Genomic DNA, 25306 nt, shown 5'->3' on the forward strand with positions numbered 1-25306 from the left:
AACTGTGGAAAATTCTTAAAGGGATGGAATATCAGACTACCTTACCTGTCACCTGAGAAACATGTATGCAAGCCAAGAAGCAACAGTTAGAAGTGGACACAGAACAATGGACTGGTTCAAAATTATGAAAGGAGTACGTCAAGGCTATATATTTTCACCCTACTTATTTAACTTATATGCAGAGTACATCATGAGAAATGCTGGGCTGGGTGACTCATAGCTGGAATCAAGATTGCCAGGAGAAATATCAACAACCTCAGATATGTAGATAATACCACTCTAATGGCAGAAAGCAAAGAGGAACTAAAGGGTCTCTTGATGAGGGTGAAAGAGGAGAGTGAAAAAGCTGGCTTAAAACTCAACAGTCAAAAACTTAAGATTATGGCATCTGGTCCCATCACTTCATGGCAAAGAGAAGGGGAAAAAGTAGAAGCAGTGACAGATTTTGTTTTCTTGAACTCCAAAATCAGTGCAGACGGTTAACTACAGCCATGAAATTAAAAGACACTTGCTCCTTGGAAGAAAAACTATGACAAACCTAGACAGTGTATTAAAAAGCAGAGACATCAGTTTGCCAAAAAGGTCCATATAGTCAAAGCTATGCTTTTTCCAGTAGTCATGTACAGATGTCAGAGTTGGATCATAAAGAAGGCTGGGTGCCAAAGAATTAATGCTTTCAAACTGTGGTGTTGGAGAAGATTCTTGAGAATCCTTTGGACTGCAAGGAGATCAAACCAGTCAATCCTAAAAGAAATCAGTCCTGAATAGTCATTGGAAGGACTGATGCTGAAGGTAGAGCTCCAATGCTCTGGCCACCTGATGTGAAGGACTGACTCATTGGAAAAGACCCTGATGCTGGGAAAGATTGAAGGCAGGAAGAGAAGGGGACAACAGAGGATGAGATGGTTGGATGGCATCATTGACTCAATGGACATGAGTCTGAGCAAGCTCCGGGAGATAATGAAGGATAGGGAAGCCTGGCTGCTGCAATCTATGGGGTTGCAGAGAGTCATACATGACTTAGCAACTGAACCACAACAAAATGCTCAGCTTTAAAGAAAATGACAAACCGTGTTCCAAAGTAAGGGTGCCATTTTCTATTCCCTTCAGCAGTGGAGGAGAATCCATTTTCTCCAGATTGGTCAACAGCTGACATGGTCAGATATTTAGATTTTAGCCATTATGATGGGTGAGAAATGGTAGGTATCAGTGTAGCCTTAATTTGCATTTTCCTATGACTAAGGATTTTTGAGCACCTTTTCATGTGCTTAATGGCTACACATCCATCTTCTTTTGTAAGGTATTTCTCCAAGTCTTCTGTCCATCTTTTTATTTATTTATGGCTGTGCTGGGTCTTTGTTGCTGTGCAGGCTTTTCTCTAGTTGAGGCGAGTGGGGGTTACTCTCTAGTTGTGGTGTGTGGGCTTCTTTTATTTCAGAGCATGGGCTCTAGGAGCTAGGACTTCAGTAGTTTTGGCACTTGGGCTTAATTGCTCAGAGGCATGTGGTATCTTCCCACATCAGGGATCAAACCTGTGTCTCCTGCATTGGCAGGCAGATTCTTTACCATTGAACCACCAGGGAAGTCCCTGTCCATTTTTAAATTGGGATGTTTGTCTTCTGATTTCTAAGACTTTAAAAGTTGGGATTTCTAAGACTTTAAAAATATATTCTAGTTTCAAATCCTTTGATACGTGAGTTGCAAATATTTTGCACAAGTCTGTGCCTTCTCTTTTCATTCTTTTTAAAACTGAGATGTAATTGGTATATAACACTGTGCTTGTTTTAGGTGTACAACAATGATTTTATATATGTATACATTACAAGCACTTCCCCAGGGGTTTAGCAGTAACGAATCCACTTGCAATGCAGGAGAGGTGGGTTCTATCCCTGAGTTGGGAAGATCCCCTGGAGGAGGGCATGAAACCTACTCCGGTGTTCTTACCTGGAGAATCCCATGGACAGAGGAGCCTGGTGGGCTACATACAGTCCATAGGGTCGCAAAGATTAGACAGGACTGAAGGGACTGAGCAGGCATGTGTGCACGCATGTATTGCAAAACAGTTACCACAATAAATTTCATTAACATCCATCATCACACACAGTTAAATTTTTTTCATGTGATGATAATTTTTAAGGTCTACTCTCTCAGCAACTTTCAAGTGTACAATACAGTATGTAATAGAGCATATTAACAGTAGTCACCATGCTGTACATTTTTATTCTCTTTTGAAGGGTTTTATTCAAGAAGCGTTATAAAATAAAAGGTGCCTTTTATTCAGTAAGCCAGGTGGCACAGTGGGAAAGAATTCGTCTGCCAAAACAGGAGACACAAGAGATGCGGGTTCAATCCCTGGGTCAGGAAGATCCCCTGGAGTAGGAAATGGCAATGCACTCCAGGCTTCTTGCCTCAAAAATTACAAGGACAGAGGAGCCTGGTGGGCTACAGTCCACGGGGTCACAAAGAGTCGGACATGACTGAACACAGCACATATTCCAGAAGCAAAATTTACTACACCTTAGTGAGGAGGAGAGCCTGATTTCAATTCTTTTAGGTTTCTTTGAGGTTTGTTTTATGATCCAGGATATGGTCTATCTTGGTGAATGCTCCATGGATACTTGAAAAAAAAATTGTATTCTGATATTGTTAGGTGAAGTGCTTCATATATATATAATCTCAATTAGATCCGGTTGGTTGATTGTATTGTTCAGTTCTTCTGTATCCTTGCTGAGTTTCTGGCTGGTAGTTCTGACAGTTGTTAAGAGTGGGTGTTGAAGACCCTGATTATAATTGTGGGTTTCTCTGTTTCTACTTTCAACTCTATTGGGCTTTGTTTCATGTATTTTGAGGCTGGTTTTTGGCATGCTTCTATTTAAGATCATTATGTATTATTCCCTGGAGAAGGAAATGGCAACCCACTCCAGTATTCTTGCCTGGAAATTCCACGGACAGAAGAGCCTGGAGGGCTGCAGTCCATGGGGTCAAAGAGAGTTGGATACTGTTGAGCAACTGAGCACGCATGTGTATTTTACTGGGAGCCACAGGGGGCGCTGTGGTTCTCCCATTGGTGCTGGTTGGACTAGAGAGGCTGTTGCCAAAAGTTTTCCGTGGTTTTGTTTGTCCCCTTTCCTGGCCCTATGGCTAGGCGGAACAGGCTTATCTGGGAGCTCATTTTGTTTGCGCCTATTAGTGGTTCCACTTGCAGGCTTTCACAGCACCCTGTCTGAGAAGGGGACGACAGAGAATGAGATGGTTGGATGGCATCACCAACCCAATGGACATGAGTCTGAGTAAACTCCGGGAGATGGTGATGGACAGGGAGGCCTGGCATGCTGCAGTCCATGGGGTCGCAAAGAGTCAGACATGACTGAGCAACTGAACTGAACTGTCTGGGATTTACAGGAGACAACAAAGAAATCAGGAGCCCACTGTCTCCTTCCTCCCGTCCTGAGACCCCTAGCCAATCTGCCCCCTTACCTCCATCTTTCAGAGAACCCCATGCTTATCTGCTGTGTCATGCCAAGGATTTTTTTAGGTGTAAGAAAGAGGACCTAAAAGAAATGGGGTCATTTCTGATTTTTGATAGGAACCCGCTTTATAAGCAACATAGAATTTATATCAGTTTTGGAAAACATTCCTCAGGCAATGGAAAAGACAGTTCATTCTCCTGTATTCTTTGACCATTCTTCTGCTTTTAACCATTTTAGTTCATCTTATTTATCTTTTATGGTTTCATTTTGGTTTTTATTACCATCTAAGAGTTTTTATCTTTTTCTTTTTTTTTTTGAGTTTTTATCTTTTAATGGGAAATTCCCCTGGAGAAGGAAATGGCAACCCACTCCAGTAGTCTTGCCTAGAAAATTCCATGGATGGAGAAGCCTGGTGGGCTACAGTCCATGCGGTCACAAAGAGTCAGACACGACTGAGCAACTTCACTTTCTTTCACTTTCTGCCAACTTTATTTATTGTTACGACTAATGGGCTTTCCTGGTGACACAGTTGGTAAAGAGTCTGCCTGCAATGGGGGAGACCCGGGTTCAATCCCTGTGTCGGGAAGATCCCCTAGAGAAGGCAGTGGCAGCCCACTCCAGTATTCTTGCTGGAGAATCCCACGGACAGAGCAGCCTGGCGGGCTGCAGTCCATGGGGTCACAAAGAGTCAAGACTCGACCGAGTGACTGACACCGCTGCACACTGCTGTGTTGGCTGTCCTCGGTCATCTTATCGTATTCTCTTAAACAGAGTTCTGGAAGAGGGACTTTAGCTCTCACCTCCCCTAAACCCCTCAGTCAATATAGCTTCGCAGGACGGTTGTGAATCGTGATGTGACCAAGGAGGCTGAGCACATACTTCTCTGGAGAGACTGAATGACTGAGGGTGACTCATTGTTCAGGTTTTGCTAAGGGCTCTGCTTTGATGTGTGTGAATCCTTTGGTTTTAAGCTTGTCATCTGGTGCAGGTGACAGGTTTAGGTTCCACAAAAACTACTCTGACGTGTTATAAAAGGAGTGAATTCAGGATATCTTTGTTATTGTCCTTTATCAACGTGAGGGTGGTAAACCTATACTTATGTGACTTAACACCTTTTCTTTCAGGTGAGAATTTTAACTATTCAACCCCAGAATTTATGCATGGATATTCAACATATGGATTTAATCCCATTATCAGTAAAAACTTGGGCCACTACAGAAACGTGCCAGATACCAGGAATGTCATGTATGTTCCCTCTGATATTTTTTTTACATATTACATATTCATTTAAGATATACAACATAATGATTTGATATTTGTATATAAATTGCAAAATGATCATCACAGTAAGTCTAAGTAACACTGATCACCATACCCAGGGGCTTCCCCAGTGGCTCAGCAGTAAAGAATCCACCTGCAATGCAGGAGACACTGGTTTGACCCCTGGGTCAGGAAGATCCCCTGGAGAAAGGCACGACAACCCACTCCAGAATTCTTGCCTGGAAAATTCCATGGACAGAGGAGCCTGGTGGGCTACAGTCCATAGAGTCGAAGAGAGTCAGACAGGACTGAACAGACTGAGCCCAGCACAGGAGCACCATACATGAATACAATTTTTTTTTTCCTTGTGATGAGAACTTTTAAGATCCTCTTTCCTAGTAACTTTCAAATATGCGATACAGTGTCTTCAGCTACAGTTGCCATCTTGTACCTTACATCCCCATGACACTTATTTCACAACTGGAGTTTTGTACCTTTCTCATCTCCCTCACCCACCTCTGGCAACCACCAGCCTGTTCTTTGGATCCATGAAGCTGTTTTTTGGGGGGGAGGGGTACTGTTTTCTGTTCCTTTGTTTTAGATTCTATGCGTATGTGAGACCATGTGGTATTTGTCTTTCTCTGACTTGTTTCACTTAGCAAAATGCCCTCAAGATCCATTCATGTTGTTGCAAATGGCAAGATTTCCTCCTTTTTAGTGGACGAATTTTATAGATATAGATGTATAGATATAGATCATATTTTCTTTATCCATTCACCACTCGTAAATACTTAGGTTGATTCCATGTCTTGGCTCTTGTAAATAATGCTGTAATGAACATGGTGGGGGGGGGGGTGTCATATATCTTTTTGAGTTAGAGCTTTTGTTTTCTTCAGATAAATACCCAGAAGTGAAATTTTTGGTTTATATGGCAGTTCTATTTTTAATTTTTTGAGGAACTTCCAATACTGGTTTTCTATAATAGTTGCACGAATTTACATTTCCACCAATGGCGCACAAGGAGTCCCTTTTCTCCACATACCCCCAACACTTGTTACTTATTGGCTGTTTGATAAGAACATTTCAGACAGCTGTGAAGTGGTATGTCATTGTGGTTTTGATTTACGTTTTCCTGATGATTTGTGACATTGAGCATCTTTTCATGTGCCTGTTGCCCATCTGTATGTCTTCTCTGGAAAAAAAAAAATGTCTCCTCTGATCCTCTGCCCATTTTTAAGTCCAACTGGTTTGTTTTTTCGCTATTAAGTTGTGTGACTTCTTTACATATGTTAGATATTAACACCTTATCAGATATATAATTTGCAAGTATTTTCTCCTGTTCAGTAGGTTGCCTTTTTGTTTTCTTGAAGGTTTCCTTTGCTGTGCAGAAGCTTTTTGGTTTGATATAGTCCCACTTGTTTATTTTTGCTTTTGTTACACTTGCTTTTGGTGTCAGATCTATAAAAATTCAAGACTGATGTCAAAGAGCTCACTGCCTATCTTTTCTTCTAGGAGATTAATAGTTTTAGGTCTTATATTCATTAAATTCATTTCTTGTAGGTCTTCATAGAACCGTTCAACTTCAGCTTCTTCAGCGTTACTGGTTGGGGCATAGGCTTGGATTACCGTGATAGTGAATGGTTTGCCTTGGAAACGAACAGAGATCATTCTGTTGTTTTTGAGACTGCATCCAAGTACTGCATTTTGGACTCTTTTGTTGACCATGATGGCTACTCCATTTCTTCTAAGGGATTCCTGCCCACAGTAGGAGATATAATAGTCATCTGAGTTAAATTCACCCATTCCAGTCCATTTTAGTTCACCAATTCCTAGAATGTCAACATTCACTCTTGCCATCTCCTGTTTGACCACTTCCAATTTGCCTTGATTCATGGACCTAACATTCCAGGTTCCTATGCAATATTGCTCTTTACAGCATCGGACCTTGCTTCTATCACCAGTCCCATCCTCAACTGGGTCTTGTTTTTGCTTTGGCTCCATCCCTTCTTTCTGGAGTTATTTCTCCACTGATTTCCAGTAGCATATTGGGCACCTACCAACCTGGGGAGTTTCTCTTTCAGTATCCTATCATTGTGCCTTCTCATACTGTTCATGGGATTCTCAAGGCAAGAGTACTGAAGTGGTTTGCCATTCCCTTCTCCAGTGGACCACATTCTGTCAGACCTCTCCACCATGACCCGTCTGTCTTGGGTGGCCCCACACGACATGGCTTGGTTTCACTGAGTTAGACAAGGTTATGGTCCATGTGATCAGATTGGCTAGTTTTCTGTGGTTATGGTTTTAGTGTGTCTGCCCTCTGATGCCCCCTTGCAACACCTACCGTCTTACTTAGGTTTCTCTTATCTTGCACGTGGGGTATCTCTTCACGGCTGCTCCAGCAAAGTGTAGCTGCCGCTTCTTACCTTGGAGGAGAGGTATCTCCTCATGGCCGCCCCTTCTGACCTTGAACGTGGAGTAGCTCCTCTTCGCCGCCGCCCCTGACCTCCAGCGTGGGGTAGCTCCTCTTGACCACCCCTGTGCGTCACAGGAGCCTGCACTCTCGGTCGCGGCCTCTGACCCTGGGCAAGGGGTAGCTCCTCTCGGCTGCACTTCTGCGCCATTCGTCGCAGCCGCCAAACTTCTGCGCAGTCCATTGCAGCTGAAGTTGAACAGTTCTATGAAGACCTACAAGACCTTTTAGAACTAACACCCAAAAAAGATGTTCTTTTCATTATAGGGGACTGGAATGCAAAAGTAGGAAGTCAAGAAACACCTGGAGTAACAGGCAAATTTGGCCTTGGAGTAGAGAATGAAGCAGGGCAAAGGCTAATAGAGTTTTGCCAAGAGAATGCACTGGTCATAGCAAACACCCTCTTCCAACAACACAAGAGAAGATTCTACACATGGACATCACCAGATGGTCAACACCAAAATCAGATTGATTATATTCTTTGCAGTCAAAGATGGAGAAGCTCTATACAGTCAGCAAAAACAAGACCAGGAGCTGACTGTGGCTCAGATCATGAACTCCTTATTGCCAAATTCAGACTGAAATTGAAGAAAGTAGGGAAAGCTGCTAGACCTTTCAGGTATGACCTAAATCAAATCCCTTAAGATTTTACAGTGGAAGTGAGAAATAGATTTAAGGGACCAGATCTGATAGAGTGCCTGATGAACTATGGACAGAGGTTCGTGACATTGTACAGGAGACAGGGATCAAGACCATCCCCATGGAAAAGAAATGCAAAAAAGCAAAATGGCTGTCTGAGGAGGCCTTACAAATAGCTGTGAAAAGAAGTGAAAAGCAAAGGAGAAAAGGAAAGATATTCCCATTTGAATGCAGAGTTCCAAAGAATAGCCAGGAGAGATAAGAAAGCCTTCTTCAGTGATCAATGCAAAGAAATAGAGGAAAACAATAGAATGGGAAAGACTAGAGATCTCATCAAGAAAATTAGAGATATCAAGGGAACACTTCATGCAAAGATGGGCTCGATAAAGGACAGAAATGGTATGGGCCTAACAGAAGCAGAAGATGTTAAGAAGAGGTGGCAAGAATACACCAAAGAACTGTACAAAAAAGATCTTCACGACCCAGATAATCATGATGGTGTGATCACTCACCTAGAGCCAGACATCCTGGAATGTGAAGTCAAATTGGCCTTAGAAAGCATCACTACGAACAAAGCTAGTAGAGGTGATGGAATTCCAATTGAGATATTTCAAATCCTGAAAGATGATGCTGTGAAAGTGCTGCACTCAATATGCCAGCAAATTTGGAAAACTCAGCAGTGGCCACAGGAATGGAAAAGGTCAGTGTTTATTCCAAATTGCTCAAAGAAAGGCAATGCCAAAGAATGTTCAAACTACAGCACAATTGCACTCATCTCACACGCTAGTAAAGAAATGCTCAAAATTCTCCAAGCCAGGCTTCAGCAATACGTGAACTGTGAACTTCCAGATGTTCAAGCTGGTTTTAGAAAAGGCAGAGGAACCAGAGATCAAATTGCCAACATCCGCTGGATCACTGAAAAAGCAAGAGAGTTCCAGAAAAGCATCTATTTCTGTTTTACTGACTATGCCAAAGCCTTTGACTGTGTGGATTACAATAAACTGTGGAAAATTCTGAAGGAGATGGGAATACCAGACTACCTGACCTGCCTCTTGGGAAACCTGTATGCAGGTCAGAAAGCAACAGTTAGAACTGGACATGGAACAACAGACTGGTTCCAAATAGGAAAAGGAGTATGTCAAGGCTGTATATTGTCACCCTGCTTATTTAACTTATATGCAGAGTACATCATGAGAAACGCTGGTCTGGAAGAAGCACAAGCTGGAATCAAGATTGCCGGGAGAAGATATAAATAACCTCAGATATGCAGATGACACCACCCTTATGGCAGAAAGTGAAGAGGAACTAAAAAGCCTCTAGGAGAAGGAAATGGCAACCCACTCCAGTACTCTTGCCTAGAAAATTCCATGGATGGAGGAACCTGGTGTGCTACAGTCCATGGGGTAAAGAAAAAAAAAAGAAGAAAAAAAAAAAAAAAAGCCTCTTGACGAAAGTGAAAGAGGAAAGTGAAAAAGTTGGCTTAAAGCTCAACATTCAGAAAGCTAAGATCATGGCATCTGGTCCCATCACGTTTTGGGAAATAGATGGGGAAACAGTGGAAACAGTGTCAGACTTTATTTTTCTGGGCTCCAAAATCACTGCGGATGGTGATTGCAGCCATGAAATTAAAAGACGCTTACTCCTTGGAAGGCAAGTTATGACCAAACTAGATAGCATATTAAAAAGCAGAGACATTACTTTGCCAACAAAGGTCCATCTAGTCAAGGCTATGGTTTTTCCAGTGGTCATGGATGGATATGAGTGTTGGACTGTAAAGAAAGCTGAACACCAAAGAATTGATGCCTTTGAACTGTGGTGTTGGAGAAGACTCTTGAGAGTCCCTTGGACTTCAAGGAGATCCAACCAGTCCATCCTAAAGGAGATCCGTCCTGAATATTCATTGGAAGGACTGATGCTGAAGCTGAAACTCCAGTACTTTGGCCACCTGATGCAAAGAGTTGACTCACTGGAAAAGACCCTGATGCTGGGAGGGATTGGGGGCAGGAGGAGAAGGGGACGACAGAGGATGAGATGGCTGGATGGCATCACCGACTCGATGGGCATGAGTTTGAGTAAACTCCGGGAGTTGGTGATGGACAGGGAGGCCTGGCGTGCTCTGGTTCATGGGGTCTCAAAGAGTTGGACATGACTGAGTGAGTGAACTGAACTGATCTGAATACATTTCTAATTAACTTGAGGGTATGGTAAAGGACAGAGATCCAATTTCCTTCTTTGCATGTGGCTGTTGAGTTTTTCCAATTATTGAAGAGACTTTTCCCCACATTTTATATCCTTGGCTCATTTGTTTGAGCTCATTGTTATGTAAATTAAGCGACCATATGTGTGGGTTTATTTCTGGACTTTCTACTCTGTTCCATTGATCTGTGTGTTTGTTTGTTTTTTGTGCCAGTACCACACTTCTTTGATTACTGTAGCAATCTATGAAGTTTCCAATTCCTCCACCTTTTTGCCAACATTTGGTGTGAACAGTCTTTTTAATTTTGGCCATTCGAATGCATGTGTAGTGGGATCTCACTGAGGTTTAATTTGCATTTTCCTGATACCTAATGATATTGTGCATCTATTTATGTGTTTATTTGCTATCTGTGTATCTTCTTTACATTTTGCCCATTTTAAATTTAAACTTCAAATATTTTGCCTGTTTTAAAATTGGCAATTAAAAATTAAAATAATAATAAAATTTATTTATTATTGAGTTTTGGGAAATTTTTATATATTTGGGTGTAAGACCTCTGTCAAATATATGATTACAAATATTTTCCCCTAGTCCATGGTTTGTTTTTTCATTCTCTCAATAGTTAGTACCTTTTGAAAAACAAAAGTTTTTCATTTTAATGGAGTTCAATATTTTTTATAATTTGTTCCTCCTTAGCCCAGGATCACAAAAATTTTTCATTGGATTTTCTCTGAAGATGATCATGACATCTGCATCCTTTCCAATCTGGATGCTTTTCTTTGTCTTAACTTATCACACTGGCTAAAATCTCTAGTACAGCGTTGAATAGAAGGGGTGATATTGGACAACCTTGTTGTGTTCTTGATCTTAACACTCAGTTTTTCACCAGTAAGTGTGATGTTATTTTTAGGCTTCTCATAGATGTTCTTTTTCAGGTTGCAGAAATTCCCTTCTTTTCCTAGTTTGTTGAGAGTTTTTCATCAGATGGATGTTGGACTTTGTCATATCTTTTTCTGTGCATTGAGATGTGTGTACCTTTAGCTTGTAAAGATGGTAAATTATGTTGATTTTCTAATGTTAAATAGAGGCTACATTTATGGGATATCCCCTACTTGGTCATGATGCCTTATCCTTTTTATATATTATAGCATTTGATTTTGGTGAAATTCCAAAATTTTGTTTGGAATTTTACATCAGTGTTTGTGAGAGCGCTATTGAACATCCTTGTCTGGTTTTATCATCAGAGTGTTGTTGGCCTTGTATTTGGGAATTATTTTTTTAGGATTCAATTTTTTAATGTTTGTGATTGATTTCTGCTAAATACCTTTGATTACACTAAAGACATTTCTTTCTGTCCCTTCACTTGAAATTTTCTCCTTTATTTATTGACATTAATTTTCCTTTCCTTTCTTTAAAAATGGTTCTTCTCATGGTTGTGTCACAATAATGCCAGAGGGTTATGGAGGAGCAACAGAATTGCTCTGTTGGTAGCAAAGTCCACTTCTGGCATGTTCGATGACTGGCCAAAGCTATGTCAATTGAGAGTGGGTTTAGGATTTTATCCTAATCAGAAATGACTGCTAAATTCTATCAAATAATTTCTTAGCATGATCACTATGGCTTTCCTCCATCAAATTATTGATAACTTATGTTGAGCCATCCTTATATTCCTGAAATAAACTAACCTTAGTTATACTATTTTTCTAAAATGCTGTTTTATTTGATCTGCTAATATTTTGTCTAATAATTGTTTTGACCTGTATAAATTAATTAGTTTTTATCAGTGTTCCTCAGAAGTCTATAATTTCTCTGTGAAAATTTAAAAATTTTGTGTCCTTGGAGATGTGAGCAGTCATATAATACCTAGTAGCACTGACTCGTCAGGGCTTCCCCGTGGTGCTAGTGGTAAAGAACCCGCCTGCCCGTGCAGGAGGTGGAAGAGATGAGGGTTCAGTCCCTGGGTGGAGAAGATGCCCTGGAGGAGGGCATGGCAATCCACTCCAGGATTCTTGCCTGGAGAATCCCGTGAACAGAGGAGCCTGGTGGGCTACAGTCCATGTGGCAGCAAAGAGTTGGACGTGACGGAAGTGACTTAGCACCCAAGCACTGACTTGTCTAATTTAAAGAAACTTTCCTGTAACAGGAAGCACACATGTTGTATGTAGCGATTTCATTTCAGCAAAACACAACCCGAAAGTAAAATTAGTTTAATTGTAATTTAACTGTTTTTAGCTGTATTTTACTAATTTTTTTACGATTTTCTTTATGGTTATATAAGAGCTTATAAGAGGCTTCCCAGGTGGTACCAGTGGTAAAGAATTCACCTGCAATGCAGGAGACACGAGAGATGCAAGTTCGATCCCTGGGTAATAAAGATCCCCTGGAGAAGGAAATGGCAGCCTACTCCAGTATTCTTGGCTGGAGAATTCCATGGACAAAGGAGCCTGGAGGGGTACAGTCCACGGGTAACAAAGAGTCAGACATGACTGAGCACGCATCACCACCACCACCTCCAAGAGCTTATAAACACAAGATTGAGTTTTGTTTGCATATGCATATTTGGGAAACATTAAGGTAACTGAAATCATCCCTGGAGGGCTGACAGTTTTTTCCTTCTAAGCCTATGCAGGACTCAAGTTTAAGAAACTCTGCTTTGTTTTTGTTCTTTGAGTTACTGTCATCAGATTTTTATATCAAATTTATACTAGTTCCAGAAAATGAATTTGTATGTTTTTTCTATATCTCTATGCTCTAAAATCATTGAAATACTATCATTATGTATTCCTTATTTTGAAATGGAACTTGTCTGGTAATTATGAACCACTACTCCATTTTCTGCTGTCAGACATGGAACAAGTTTAGTTTTTTCTAAGGTTATTGATTGCTCTGCTCAGGCTTTCTATTTCTAGGGTCTATTCAGAACTATCTATTTTAATAAAAATCTACTTCATCTACTTTCAGATCTATTGACTTAAAGTCACACATCCTGTTTTCGTAATTCTCTTTCACCTTTTCTGGCACCTTGCCTTCATTCTCATTCTTATTGTACATTTTTCTTCTCGATTTCAAAAGCTGGATAGAAATGGGTATATATTAGTCATCTTCCAGAAAACTAACTTTTGCTTTGATTTATCAATTTTCCTTTTTTTGTCTTCTAACTCATTAGTTTCTAGTTGCCTTTCTGGGGTTGTTTCTTCTTTCTTTTGATGTATTTTTGTGGTCTTTTTGCCCTTCTATAAGATTAAAATAGTTTGTTTCATCTCTTCCTTAGATGATAATAACACTTTTGTAAGTATTCATTTTATTCTGATTAGGATTTAGCTATATACATTAGGGTTTTTAAAAAAACAGTTCTTTTCTATTTGGCTGTGCTGGGTCTTTGTTGCTACGTGTGCTTTCCCTAGTTGTGGCGGACAGGGGCTACTCTCTCGTCGTGGAGGATGAGCTTCTCATGGTGGTGGCTTCTCTTGTTGCAGAGCACAGGTTCTCGGTGCTCAGCCTCCAGTGGTTGCGGCTTGCAGGCTCTGAGCACAGGCCCAGTGGTTGAGGCACATGGGCTTTGTTGCTCCCCAGCATGCAGGATCGTACGCTCAGAGGACTGTCACTTCGTGTAGCGCCCACTAGACCCTTCTGACTCGGAGTGTGGTCGGAGGACCAGTAGCACTGGGAGCCCCTGGAAGTGTGTCAGCCCCACTGAATGCCCGGCCCGACCCCAGACGTACTTAACCAGAATATGAAAGAAGCTCAGGAATGTTTCTGCACATTAAAGTGCAACATTCTTCAGCTGGGTTGGTAGGGTTGCTGTAATAAAGTACCATAAACTGGCACGCTCCAATGACAGCGATTTGTTGTCTCACGGGTCTCTGGAGGCTGGGAAGTCAGAAACCTTGATCGGCAGGGTTGGTCCTTTTCTGGGCTGCGGGGAGGATGGTTCAGGCCCCTCTCCTTGGCTTAGAGATGGCCCTTTTCTTCCTGGGTCTCTTCACATCACCCTGTGTCTGTCTCTGTCCCCAGGTCCCCTTTTTGGAAGGACACCAGCCTTATTGGATGAGGGCCACCCGAACGACCTCTCACTCATTACAGCAACCCCATTTCCAGATTGGGTCATACTCTGGGGTACTGGTGGTTAGGAGGCCAATACGTGAATATGGAGTAGGGGGACACAAGTCAACCCGTAACAGTCCTGCTTTAACTAGACCGTTGGGAACCGTGTTAGCGAAGCACAAGATCAGCTAACTGTGGACAGCCAAGCACTTGTCCAAATGACCTTCACCCTGAAAAGAAACGTGTTTAGGCCCGAAAGGTTTTCTCTACAGAAAGACCACAGCAACATTCAGCAATTAATTTTGGAGAAACCCATACACATTAGGTTTCTCTTAGCGGTTAACACTCACGTGATATGAATTCAGCCTCCTTCAGTATCATTGTCTCGTTCCTCTGAAGGGGCTCAATTTGTAGTCTTCTCAAAATGATGAACTAGGACTAGATAGAATATTAGAGATGTGATCCAGTAGCCTGAGTTCACCATCTCTCTCATTCTTGGGATTATACCCTCACCTCTTGCCCACTCCCATCTCTCACCTATTTACTCTTTGATGAGGCAGTGATCTTAGGCTTCCCAGGTGACACTAGTGACCAAAAAATCTGCCTGCCAATGCAGGAGACACAAGAGATGTGGGTTTGATCCCTGGGCCAGGAAGATCCCCTGGAGGAGGAAAGGACATCCCACTCCAGTATTCTTGCCTGAAAAACCCCCTGGAGGGCTACAGTCCATGGGGTTGCAAACAGTCAGACACGACTGAGTATACACATTCACAAGGCAGTGATCTTACTGGAATGTCAGCCTGTTAATCCTACCTGTTTCTGGAAAGCCACATTTTCTCATCTGACGATTTGGACCATGTGAGACACACATCATTCACCCCCTTGCCTGCCCCCTCAGCTCATTTCTTGATTCTGTCATCTCATGTTCTCTTCCCTTCCAGCACGATGTCCGTTTCCACCCAGTAGGCACGGCTTCTATATCTTCATCTAGTCTTGGATAAAAATGTTGACCAGGACAAGGTCCTCTTCTTCCATGGTAACATCAATCCACCAATATCCTGAAGGTCTGTCCAGGATCCCAGTGGGGCTTCTGCCCAGCACCTCCTTCCCTGGTGTTTCCCACCCCACCCCCCTTGTCTCCACTGTTTGGCCACAATCGATTAGCCCAGGAAGAGGCACCTGAGCCAAACTGAGCTAGTGAATCCTTGTCCTCTGAATTTGGGGGAAGGAGGAAGTCTTACCAGTTTCTCCTTGAGCGCTGGACTATTGGGCATGCTGACGTCAGCGACATAGCCATTCTGTGGGGGTAAAGAACAGGAAGCAAGCCAGGCTGCAGAGAGAGAATACGAGCCGCATCATGAGACTCGTGTGCGTGTGTGCACAGTCGTGTTTGACTCTGCAACACCACGGACCGTGGCCCACTGGGCTCCTCTCTCCATAGAATTTTCCAGGCAAAGAAAACCAGAGTGGGTAGACTTTTCCCACTCTAGGAGATCTTCCCAACGCAGGGATTGAACTTGCATCTCCTGCATTGGCAGGCAGTTTCTTTACTGCTCTGCCACCTGAGAATCCCGTAATGAGCCTTATAGAATACTTACCACCTGCGGGACTTCCCTGGTAATCTAGTGGCTAAGATTCTGGGGCTAAGAATTTGAGTGGCTAAGATTGTTGCCTGTAAAACCCCATCCACAGAAGAGCCTGGAGGGCTACAGTCCATGGAGTTGCAAACAGTCAGACACGACTGAGTACACACATTCACAAGGCAGTGATCTTACTGGAATGTCAGCCTTTTGGTCCGACCTGTTTCTGGGAAGCCAATGCAGGGGGCCTGACTTCCAGCCCTAGGCAACTTGACCCCGCACGTCACAGCTAAGAGTTTGCATGCCTGAATGCTGCAGATGCAGAACCCACATGCCGCAAGGAAGACTGAAGATCAAGCGTGCCACAACTAAGACCCAGGGAACCCAAATAAATAATTATTAAAGAAAGAAAAGACAAGAGCAGTAACGGAGCATGTCTGAGTGACTCTCAAACCTCTAGTTAGAATTGCTCTTGAATGCTCCAGGATCATGCCTGTCACTAGGTCCTGTGGGACATTTGGGTCCCCTTTACAGTGTACCTCTTTCTTAAAGCTTAAGCTAGTTCCAGTTATCATTTACAACCAAAATATTTCAAAATACAACCCAATAAGGTAGCAATCCAAATAACGCTTAATAGCTAAAAACTAATATTACTAAAATTCAGAGTCCATATTTCTCTCAAGTGCACAAAAAAAAATAAAACATTTTTTGCCAGATCCTTGGAAGAAATCTAATTACACCATCTCCATTATTACATTTCTTTGTTGCAACAGACTATACAAGTGTAGGAATAGCACATGGATTTTCTTTGAAGATAGGACAATAAAGTTAATTTGAACCTTTTAATGTGTATAAGCTTATTAATTGATTTTTATAATAGAAATGAAAATATAGGTATAATTTATGTTTATACTATATTCAAAGTAGAACTAATTTTATCAAAACAGTCTCAGGAAAAAGCAATTATGATGGGCATTAAGCAGGGGGGAATGATTTAGACAATATTAGAACAGCATAAGACATCTAAAGAAATTTTTGTATCTTAATTTTTGTGTTTTAAAAGTACTGTCATCTTATCATCATAATCATAAATTAAAGGAATAAAGAGGAAAAATGTGAATAAAGTGTTTCGATGAGTCCTCAAAACATCTAATGCTTTTAGATGAATCATTTTCTTCCTCTTTCTGCAGGTGTCAGAAAAAAACGTACCCAGCCAAACTGCCTACTGCCAGCATCATCATTTGTTTCCACAATGAAGAATTTAGTGCCTTGTTTCGAACACTGTCCAGCATCATGACCCTCACTTCACAGTATATCCTTGAAGAAATTATTTTGGTAGATGACATGAGTGATTTTGGTAAGAGAGAATGCTAACCATCTTTCTAATCGTCTTTGAAGTCAGTGCCATCTCTGTGGCACTTGAGTTATTTTATACAAAAAACATTTTTGGTGGGTGTCGAGGCAGGCACTTTGGAGCACTGATGGTGATGTGAAAGTCTGGTCCCTGACCTTCTGGTTGGGCCAATGGGGTGGCTAGAACTTCCATGAGATAAACGTAGGGGCAAGCCGGTCTTTAGAGGTCATGGATGATGTTGAAAAAGTGATGTCTAGGATGGGTCAACAACAAGCTTTTACTGTATAGCACAAGGAACTGTATTCACCATCCGGCGATAAACCATAATGGAAAAAATATGAAAAAGAATATGCATAACTGAATCACTACAGTAGAAATTAACAGTAGAAATATCTGTACCGTAGACATTAACACAACATTGTAAATCAACTCTACTTCAAGAAAGTAACATTTTTTTCAAAAGTGACATCTGAACTGAGATGAGTTGGGATTACATAGATGAAGGGGAAGGAAAAAGTATTTTAGGCAAAGAAAATGGCCCAGAGGCAATAGAAAATATGGTGAGTTTGGAATAGTTTTTTATTTTATGTAGGGTGTGTGTGTGTGTGTGCATGCGTGCTCAATCGAGTCCTCCTCTTTGTGGCCCCATGGACTATAGCCTGCCAGGCTCCTCTGTCCATGGAATTTTCCAGGCCAGAATACTGGAGTGGGTTACCATTTCCTCCTCCAGGAGATCTTCCCCACCCAGGAATCAAACCTGTGTCTCTTGGGTCTCCTGCCTTGGCAGGCAGATTCTTTACCACTGCATCACTGGGAAAGGACTTACGTAAATTGTGTATGAGCATAGTTTTAGGAGGGATGGGGTGGGCATAAAACCAGAAATGTAAAAAGGTAGCCCCTCATGAAGGCATTGTTTGGATTTTATTTGGAGAAAATGGGGAATGATTCCAAGACTTAATGTAGGATAATGACACAACCCAGGTGCTTTACATGAAAGAATTCTAATCACACCAACTACACTTAAGGGTTTATTCCTTCATGTTCACTGATTTTAAAGAACTAGAACACTAGAACAAAATCTTTAGAGCTCCGTTTAGCATTTGAACTCAGTTGTCTATTTTACAACTTAATTCCAAAACTGAGGCAAGCCGAGAGGACCAAGATAAAGGATAAGCTCTCTGGGGTCTGCAGGTTGCCTGTGGAGTCCTTTTCTCATGGAAGCAATGCATGCATATTGAATACTACCTAAAGGTTTACCTAATCTACCGTGAATCTGACCCACTATGGGCTGGGACAGAAAAAAGGAGGAGAAACGGAAGGAAGAGGAGTAGGCAAGGGAAGAAAAGAAGAGGAGGTTTACCCTTGGAGAAGTAACTGAGATGCATCAACTCTAAAGTGAAATGGGGACTTCCCTTGTGGTTTGGCAGTTAAGAATTCACCTGCCAGTGCAGGGGACACAGGTTTGACCCCTGATCTGGGGAGATCCCACACGCTGCAGGGCAACCAAGCCTGCGTGCCACAACTACTGAGCCTGGATGCCTAGAGGCCATGCTCTGCAACAAGAGAAGCCACCGCAGTGAGAAGCCCACGCACTGCAAGTAGAGAGTAGACCCCTGCTAGCCACAAGAGAGAAAGCCTGTGCATAGCAAGAAAGACCAGTGCAGCCAAAAAAAAGTGAAATGGAACTCAAGCTAGTGTCAGCTCCATTTAGGAATTTCACTCATTGGCCAGGCACTGTATGCAGGTCAAGAAGCAACAGTTAGAACTGGACAAGGAACAACAGACTGGTTGCAAATCAGGAAAGGAGTACGTCAAGGATGTATATTGTCACCCTGCTTATTTAACTTATACGCAGAGTACGTCATGCAAAATGCCAGGCTGGATGAAGCACAAGCTGGAATCAAGATTGCCAGGAGAAATATCAATCACCTCAGATACGCAGGTGACACCACCCTTATGGCAGAAAGCGAAGAACTAAAGAGCCTCTTGATGAAAGTGAAAGAGGAGAGTGAAAAAGCTGGCTTAAAACTCAACATTCAGAAAACTAAGATCATGGCATCCAGTCCCATCACTTCCTGGCAAATAGATGGGGAAACAATGGAAACAGTGGGAGACTTTATGCTTTTGGGGGGCTCCAAAATCCCTGCAGATGGTGACTGAAGCCATGACATTAAAAGATGCTTGCTCCTTGGAAGAAAAGCTATGACCAACCTAGACAGCATATTAAAAAGCAGAGAAAATACTTTTCCAACAAAGGTCCATCTAGTCAAAGCTACGGTTTTTCCAGTAGCCATGTATGGATGTGAGAGTGGACTACAAAGAAAACTGAGCCTGAAGAATTAATGCTTTTGAACTGTGGTGCTGGAGGATACTCTTGAGAGTCCCTTGGACTGCGAGGAGATCAAACCAGTCCATCCTAAAGGAAATCCGTCCTGAATATTCATTGGAAGGACTGATGCTGAAGCTGAAACTCCAGTACTCTGGCCACCTGATTCGAAGAGCTGACTCATTGGAAAAGACCTTCATGCTGGGAAAGTTGGAAGGCAGGAGGAGAAGGGGATGACAGAGGATGAGATGGTTGGATGGCATCACTGACCCAATGGACATAAGTTTTAGTAAGCTCTGGGAGTTGGTGATAGACAGAGAGGCCTGGCATGCTGCAGTCCACAGAGTCACAAAGAGTCAGACACGACTGAGCAACTGAACTGAACTGTGTAGGAGCCACCTGAATCTAAGGAGTCCAGTGCTGTTTATTTCTGGTTTTGTGCATGGGAGGGGATGTGGAAGGATGGCTAGGTTCCTCATCTGACTGAACAACACATCTGGCCACATGTGGGGCAAAAGGCCCCAGTAAAGCCATAAGCAGGCAGCAGGGGGATCTTTGCTGGACTGTGAAGTCTAACATCTCACCCAAAGGATGAAGATCCTGCCATGGAGGTGCAGTCCCAGGAGGACTGAGGAACTCCCCAGGGGCCCCAGCCTTTCAGAACTATGCCAAGAGTTGAGAGACACACCTGGAGATCTGCCCAGATGTTCTTTAGGCATCAGAGGACTCACCGCTGATGGCTGAGAGATGGTTGGACCAGACACTCTACTTCTCCTGGATCCACAGCCACCTGATGGGTGGTCATTTCACCCACACCACCAAGGAGCTTAGTCCTGGACCCACACAGAACCTCAAACACAGGAAATGCAGGAAATGGGGTGTTCAGTGTCCTAATGGTGCTCAGGGTTGATGCACCCCCACTCTTAACCCACGAGGATTTCCTGTGGGCTCTAGGAGAACTTTCTTGAACTAAAGATAGTCTTTTCTGGCTCATACCAGTAGGTACTGGAGATGGAGTCCCTCAGCTTGGGATGGCAGGGGTCGAGAGCCCAGACAACCACCTCCATTGAGTTACATGAGAGACACGTCCAGGGCTGACCTGCTACCATCCACCCTTCTCATAGTCCTGGTCCCTCTTGGCTACACACAGCAGCATGGCCATCTCCTGAATGACTCGAAGCCTCCACTTCACATCAGCAATGACCGCTGCCGGAACGGCCTGTCTCCTCCCACGGCTGCCGCACAGAGCTCCTCCGAGTCCTGGGTGTTGGAGGGCATTTGCAGACATCTGACCTGAGATGCTGCCTCTACCCGGCAAGGGTAGCTAAGCAGCCTGCAATCTGCCTCTGAGCAGGGCCCCGGCACTCTTTTCATAGACAAGGAAAGAGATTTCTTTTATTCTTCTGCCAAGACTATAGTGAACCTGCCTGCATTGATCCCCAGCCCCCAGATTCTCTGACCTCTGAGGCATCGGTATCCGTCTCACCAGAGACTGACTCCTTTGTTGTTGTTCAGCCCCTAAGTCATGTCCGACTCTTTGTGACCCATGGACTGCAGCGCACCAGGCTCCCCTATCTTCCACCGTCTCCCAGAGTTTGCTCAAATTCACATCCGCTGAATCGGTGATGCCATCCAACCATCTCATCCTCTGCCACCTCCTTCTCCTCTTGGCTTCAATCTTTCCCAGCATCAGGGTCTTTTCCAGTGAGTAGGCTCTCCTCATCAGGTGGCCAAAGTATTGGAGCTGCAGCTTCAGCATCAGTCCTTCCAATGAATATTCAGGGTTGATTTCCTTTAGGATGGACTGGTTGGATCTCCTTGCAGTCCAAGGGCCTCTCAAGAGTCTTTTCCAGCCCCACAGTTCAAAAGTATCAATTTTTCGGGCGCTCATCCTTCTTTACGGACCAACTCTCACATCTATACATGACTACTGAAAAAAAAAAACATAGCTTTGATTATGCGGACCTTTGTGGGCAAAGTGATGTCTCTGCTTTTTAATATGCTGTCTAGATTGGTCATAGCTTTCCTTCCAAGAAGGAAAGGACCTCCTTTATCATCATCATATTAACCTCTGAGTATTGAGTGACTGTTATGTGTCAGGCTCTGTGCTTGGTGATGTATTTCTTCTTCTCACTGCAGGCCTGCAAGGACTATGTTAAATCTGCTTTCTCACTGACGAGAAAGCTGAGACTTGAGTGGTTGATAACCAGCCTGGGGGTTAGTACCCCCAGGCACAACTGTTATGAATAAAGTCAGAATGCTCCAAAGCACCATAATATATGCTTTTTCTATTAAAATTTTAATAATGATATATTAAAATAGAGGCATTTCATGGATTTCTCTGGTGGTCCAGTGGTTGGTACTCTGTGCTTCCAATGCAGAGGGTGTGGGTTTAATCCTTGGTCGGGGAATTAAGAGCCCACATGCCACAAAATGTGGCCAAAAAGTTAAAAAAAAAAAAAAAAAAAAAAAGAAGGAGTATTTCACTAGAAACACAGAAGAATATTCACAGTTGATTTCAATGCTGAATCTCTTTTTGTTCACGTTTTGTGTGCACATTTTGGGCATGTTCATTCAATCAAACGTTCTTTTCTAAGTTTGGAACATCTGCAGAATAGCAGTTTTTAAGGATCAATCGAACTTATGAGAAACTGGTTTAATTTCTCATAATTACGAGAAACTGGTTTAATTATGAGAAACTGGTTAATATACTTTGCAGTTGTCAAATGTTGACTCTTTTTTCCAGATGATTTGAAAGAGAAACTCGACTATCACTTGGAAATTTTTCGAGGAAAGATTAAATTAATAAGAAACAAAAAGAGAGAGGGGCTGATTCGAGCAAGGATGACCGGAGCATCCCATGCTTCAGGTATGAAGGTTTTACTCCAGACAGGACTCCATGTCTGCGTCCCAGAGGTCTTCCTGCCCGTGTGGAAACCATCCTCACGTGTCTCCATGGCATAAACAGAAGAGTGGGAATATATTTCAGTCTTATGAGTCTTAAATCTTTGACTCTGAAAGTATTCTGCTTCAAGATGTTAATTTGTTATTTCAAATAGAAGACAAATAGAAGTTATCCTTTGCGGGCGGTGGGGGGGTGGGGGGGCATAAGCTCAGCCTCCTGTTACAGGATCAGTCCCCCAGGTACAGAATCTGGGATAGAGTTGTACATGCAGGGGGCCCCCCAGGTGGTCTTGGGAACCAGTAAAGCGGTGAGGAAAGCAAGACTTTACAGGGACAGCGGGGCTATGAAGCAGCTGCAGACCCCATGGGGACCTCAGAAGCTAGGAAGGGGTCAGTCCAGGTCCTCCGGGAGGCAGAGGCCCGGATGACAGGGAGGGGTGCTTACAGAGAAATGTCTGCAAAGGATAAAGGGGAGAGGACGAAGTGTAGGCTGGACGCTTCTGGTCTGACCCCAGCGGAAGGAGGCAAGGAAGGAGGGAAGGCCGAAAGCCCTTCGGTCTGCTGCATGGCTCCCAGAAAGGGCTCGAGTGGGCCGGTCGGGAGCCCGGGAGCAAAGACTGTGCACTGAAGTCCTGCGTGGGGCCGCTGTGGCCGGTGGGGTTCACCCGGCTGCCGGGGGCCCACACAGTGTGTGTGCAGTGATTGGCTGGGAGCCCCCAGGAGGGCATGGCCTTGGTGTGAACACTCCAGAAGATCCCAAAGCTGGGGCCCTCCCGGGGCAGCTTCTCGTGAAGGGAGGTCTCAGCCGCCGGGAGCGGGGGTCCGATCTGGCCTCCGGCATCCCTTGGGACAGCAGCCCCATCCTCTGCTAAGAGCAGTTCCTGAGCTGTGAGACACGGGATACCAGCAAGGGAATGAGTCCCGAGGGGAATCCCAATGATCGAGGTTCCTGGAAGCCCGGGTAATCAGAGGGCTGTTCCCAGAAAATTAACCTAGGACCAAAGGCGAGGGGTGATGTTTAAGGGTCCGGCCATGTGGCAATCTGAGGAAATGTCTCCCTTCCTTAGCAAGGCTATTTCCTTATTGAGTAGAAGGCCAACTAAAAGCAAAATTGGAGTCTTTTTTTTTTTCTATTTTGGCCTGATCAATTGAGACATTCTCTTACTTAACTACATTGCTCAGTCCTGTCCAACTCTATGGACTGTAGCCTGCCAGGCTCCTCTCTTCATGGGATTCTCCAGGCAAGAAAACTGGAGTGGTTGCCATTTCCTTCTCCAGGGTATCTTCCTGGCCCAGGGATCAACCCAGGTCTCCTGCACTGCAGGCGGATTCTTTTACTGTCTGAGCCACCGGGGAAGCCCTCTACCAGATAATACATGTGAACTGTCCAAAACTCAGTACAAACCACTAAAACGGAATGACATGTGTCTTTTCAGAACGTTGATTTTATGCATTAATATGCATGTGTGTGTACATATGTATGTGTATATATACACACATGTACACATAGACACACACACATAGATTTAAGGGTTTTTAGATATATGGAATTGTACTATCTCTATTGTTCTGATACTTCCCCTCTTTTCATTTCAGTTTAATGTTTTGTAGCTTTTCCCATGACAATGCCTGACAGTTACCTCAGTTTTTGTTTCCAGCATAGTATAGTATTCCATATGGATTTCATAATTTGTGTCAGTCAGTTCAATCACTCAGTCGTGTCCAACTCTTTGCAACCCCATGAATCACAGCACACCAGGCCTCCCTGTCCATCACAAACTCCCAGAGTTTACTCAAACTCATGTCCATCGAGTCAGTGATGCCATCCAACCATCTCATCCTCTGTCGTCCCCTTCTCCTCCTGCCCCCAATCCCTCCCAGGATCAGGGTCTTTTCCAATGAGGCAACTCTTCCCATGAGGTGGCCAAAGTACTGGAGTTTCAGCTTCAGCATCAGTCCTTCCAATGAATACCCGGGACTGATCTCCTTTAGGATGGACTGGTTGGATCTCCTTGCAGTCCAAGGGACTCTCAAGAGTCTTCTCCAACACCACAGTTCAAGAGCATCAATTTTTCAGTGCTCAGCTTTCTTCACAGTCCCAAATCTCACATCCATACATGACCACTGGAAAAACCATAGCCTTGACCAGACGGATCTTTGTTGGCAAAGTAATGTCTCTGCTTTTTAATATGCTATCTAGGTTGGTCATAACTTTCCTTCTAAGGAGCAAGTGTCTTTTAATTTCATGGCTGCAATCACCATCTGCAGTGATTTTGGTGCCCAAAAAAATAAAGTCTGACACTGTTTGCACTGTTTCCCCATCTATTTCCCATGAAGTGATGGGACCAGAGGCCATGATCTTAGTTTTCTGAATGTTGAGCTTTAAGCCAACTTTTTCACTCTCCTCTTTCACTTTTGTCAAGAGGCTTTTTAATGCCTCTTCACTTTCTGCCATAAGGGTGGTGTCATCTGCATATCTGAAGTTATTGGTATTTCTCCCGGCAATCTTGATTCCAGCTTGTGCTTCTTCCAGCCCAGTGTTTCTCATGATGTACTCTGCATATAAGTTAAATAAGCAGGGTGACAATATACAGCCTTGATGTAGCCACTTGTCCTTTCCTGATTTTTATTTTTTACAATTACCGAAAAAGAAAATTGCACTGGCAATTTTTGTACTTACACCTTTGTGGAAATTAATGCTTGCACCTATGGGATAAATTCTTAAAAGTGGAATTGCTGGGCAAAAGGGGATTCTTATTTTAAATTTTGATGGGTGGTGCCAGATTGTCCTAAAACAGATGGCAGCAATTAACAGCTCCATCACAAGGTATAAGAGGACCCTCTCCCTGGAGCCTTGCTGACACTGGTTATTTATTACCCATCATTCTGTGCTGTGCTTAGTCGCTCAGTTGTGTTTGACTCTCTGTGATCCCATGGACCGTAACCCACCAGGCTCCTCTGTCCATGAGGATTCTCCAGGCAAGAATACTGGATTGGGTTGCCCTCCTCCAGAGAATCTTTCTGACCCATGGATCGAACCCAGGTCTCCCTCATTGCAGGCG

General features: G+C 43.3%; 1 protein-coding gene across 1 annotated transcript in view; it reads left to right on the plus strand.

Moving 5' to 3' along the window:
- The window catches only part of GALNTL5 (polypeptide N-acetylgalactosaminyltransferase like 5), a 52162-nt gene that overhangs the window by 1867 nt on the left and 24989 nt on the right, over positions 1-25306 (plus strand). The window contains exons 2-4 of the mRNA XM_061166504.1: positions 4595-4715; positions 16851-17017; positions 22087-22209. Of these exons, the coding sequence (XP_061022487.1) occupies positions 4595-4715; positions 16851-17017; positions 22087-22209 (411 nt within the window). The remainder of the gene's footprint in view (positions 1-4594; positions 4716-16850; positions 17018-22086; positions 22210-25306) is intronic.

Source organism: Dama dama, chromosome 18 (genome assembly GCF_033118175.1).
Source record: "Dama dama isolate Ldn47 chromosome 18, ASM3311817v1, whole genome shotgun sequence".
In the NCBI taxonomy this organism is placed as follows: domain Eukaryota; kingdom Metazoa; phylum Chordata; class Mammalia; order Artiodactyla; family Cervidae; genus Dama; species Dama dama.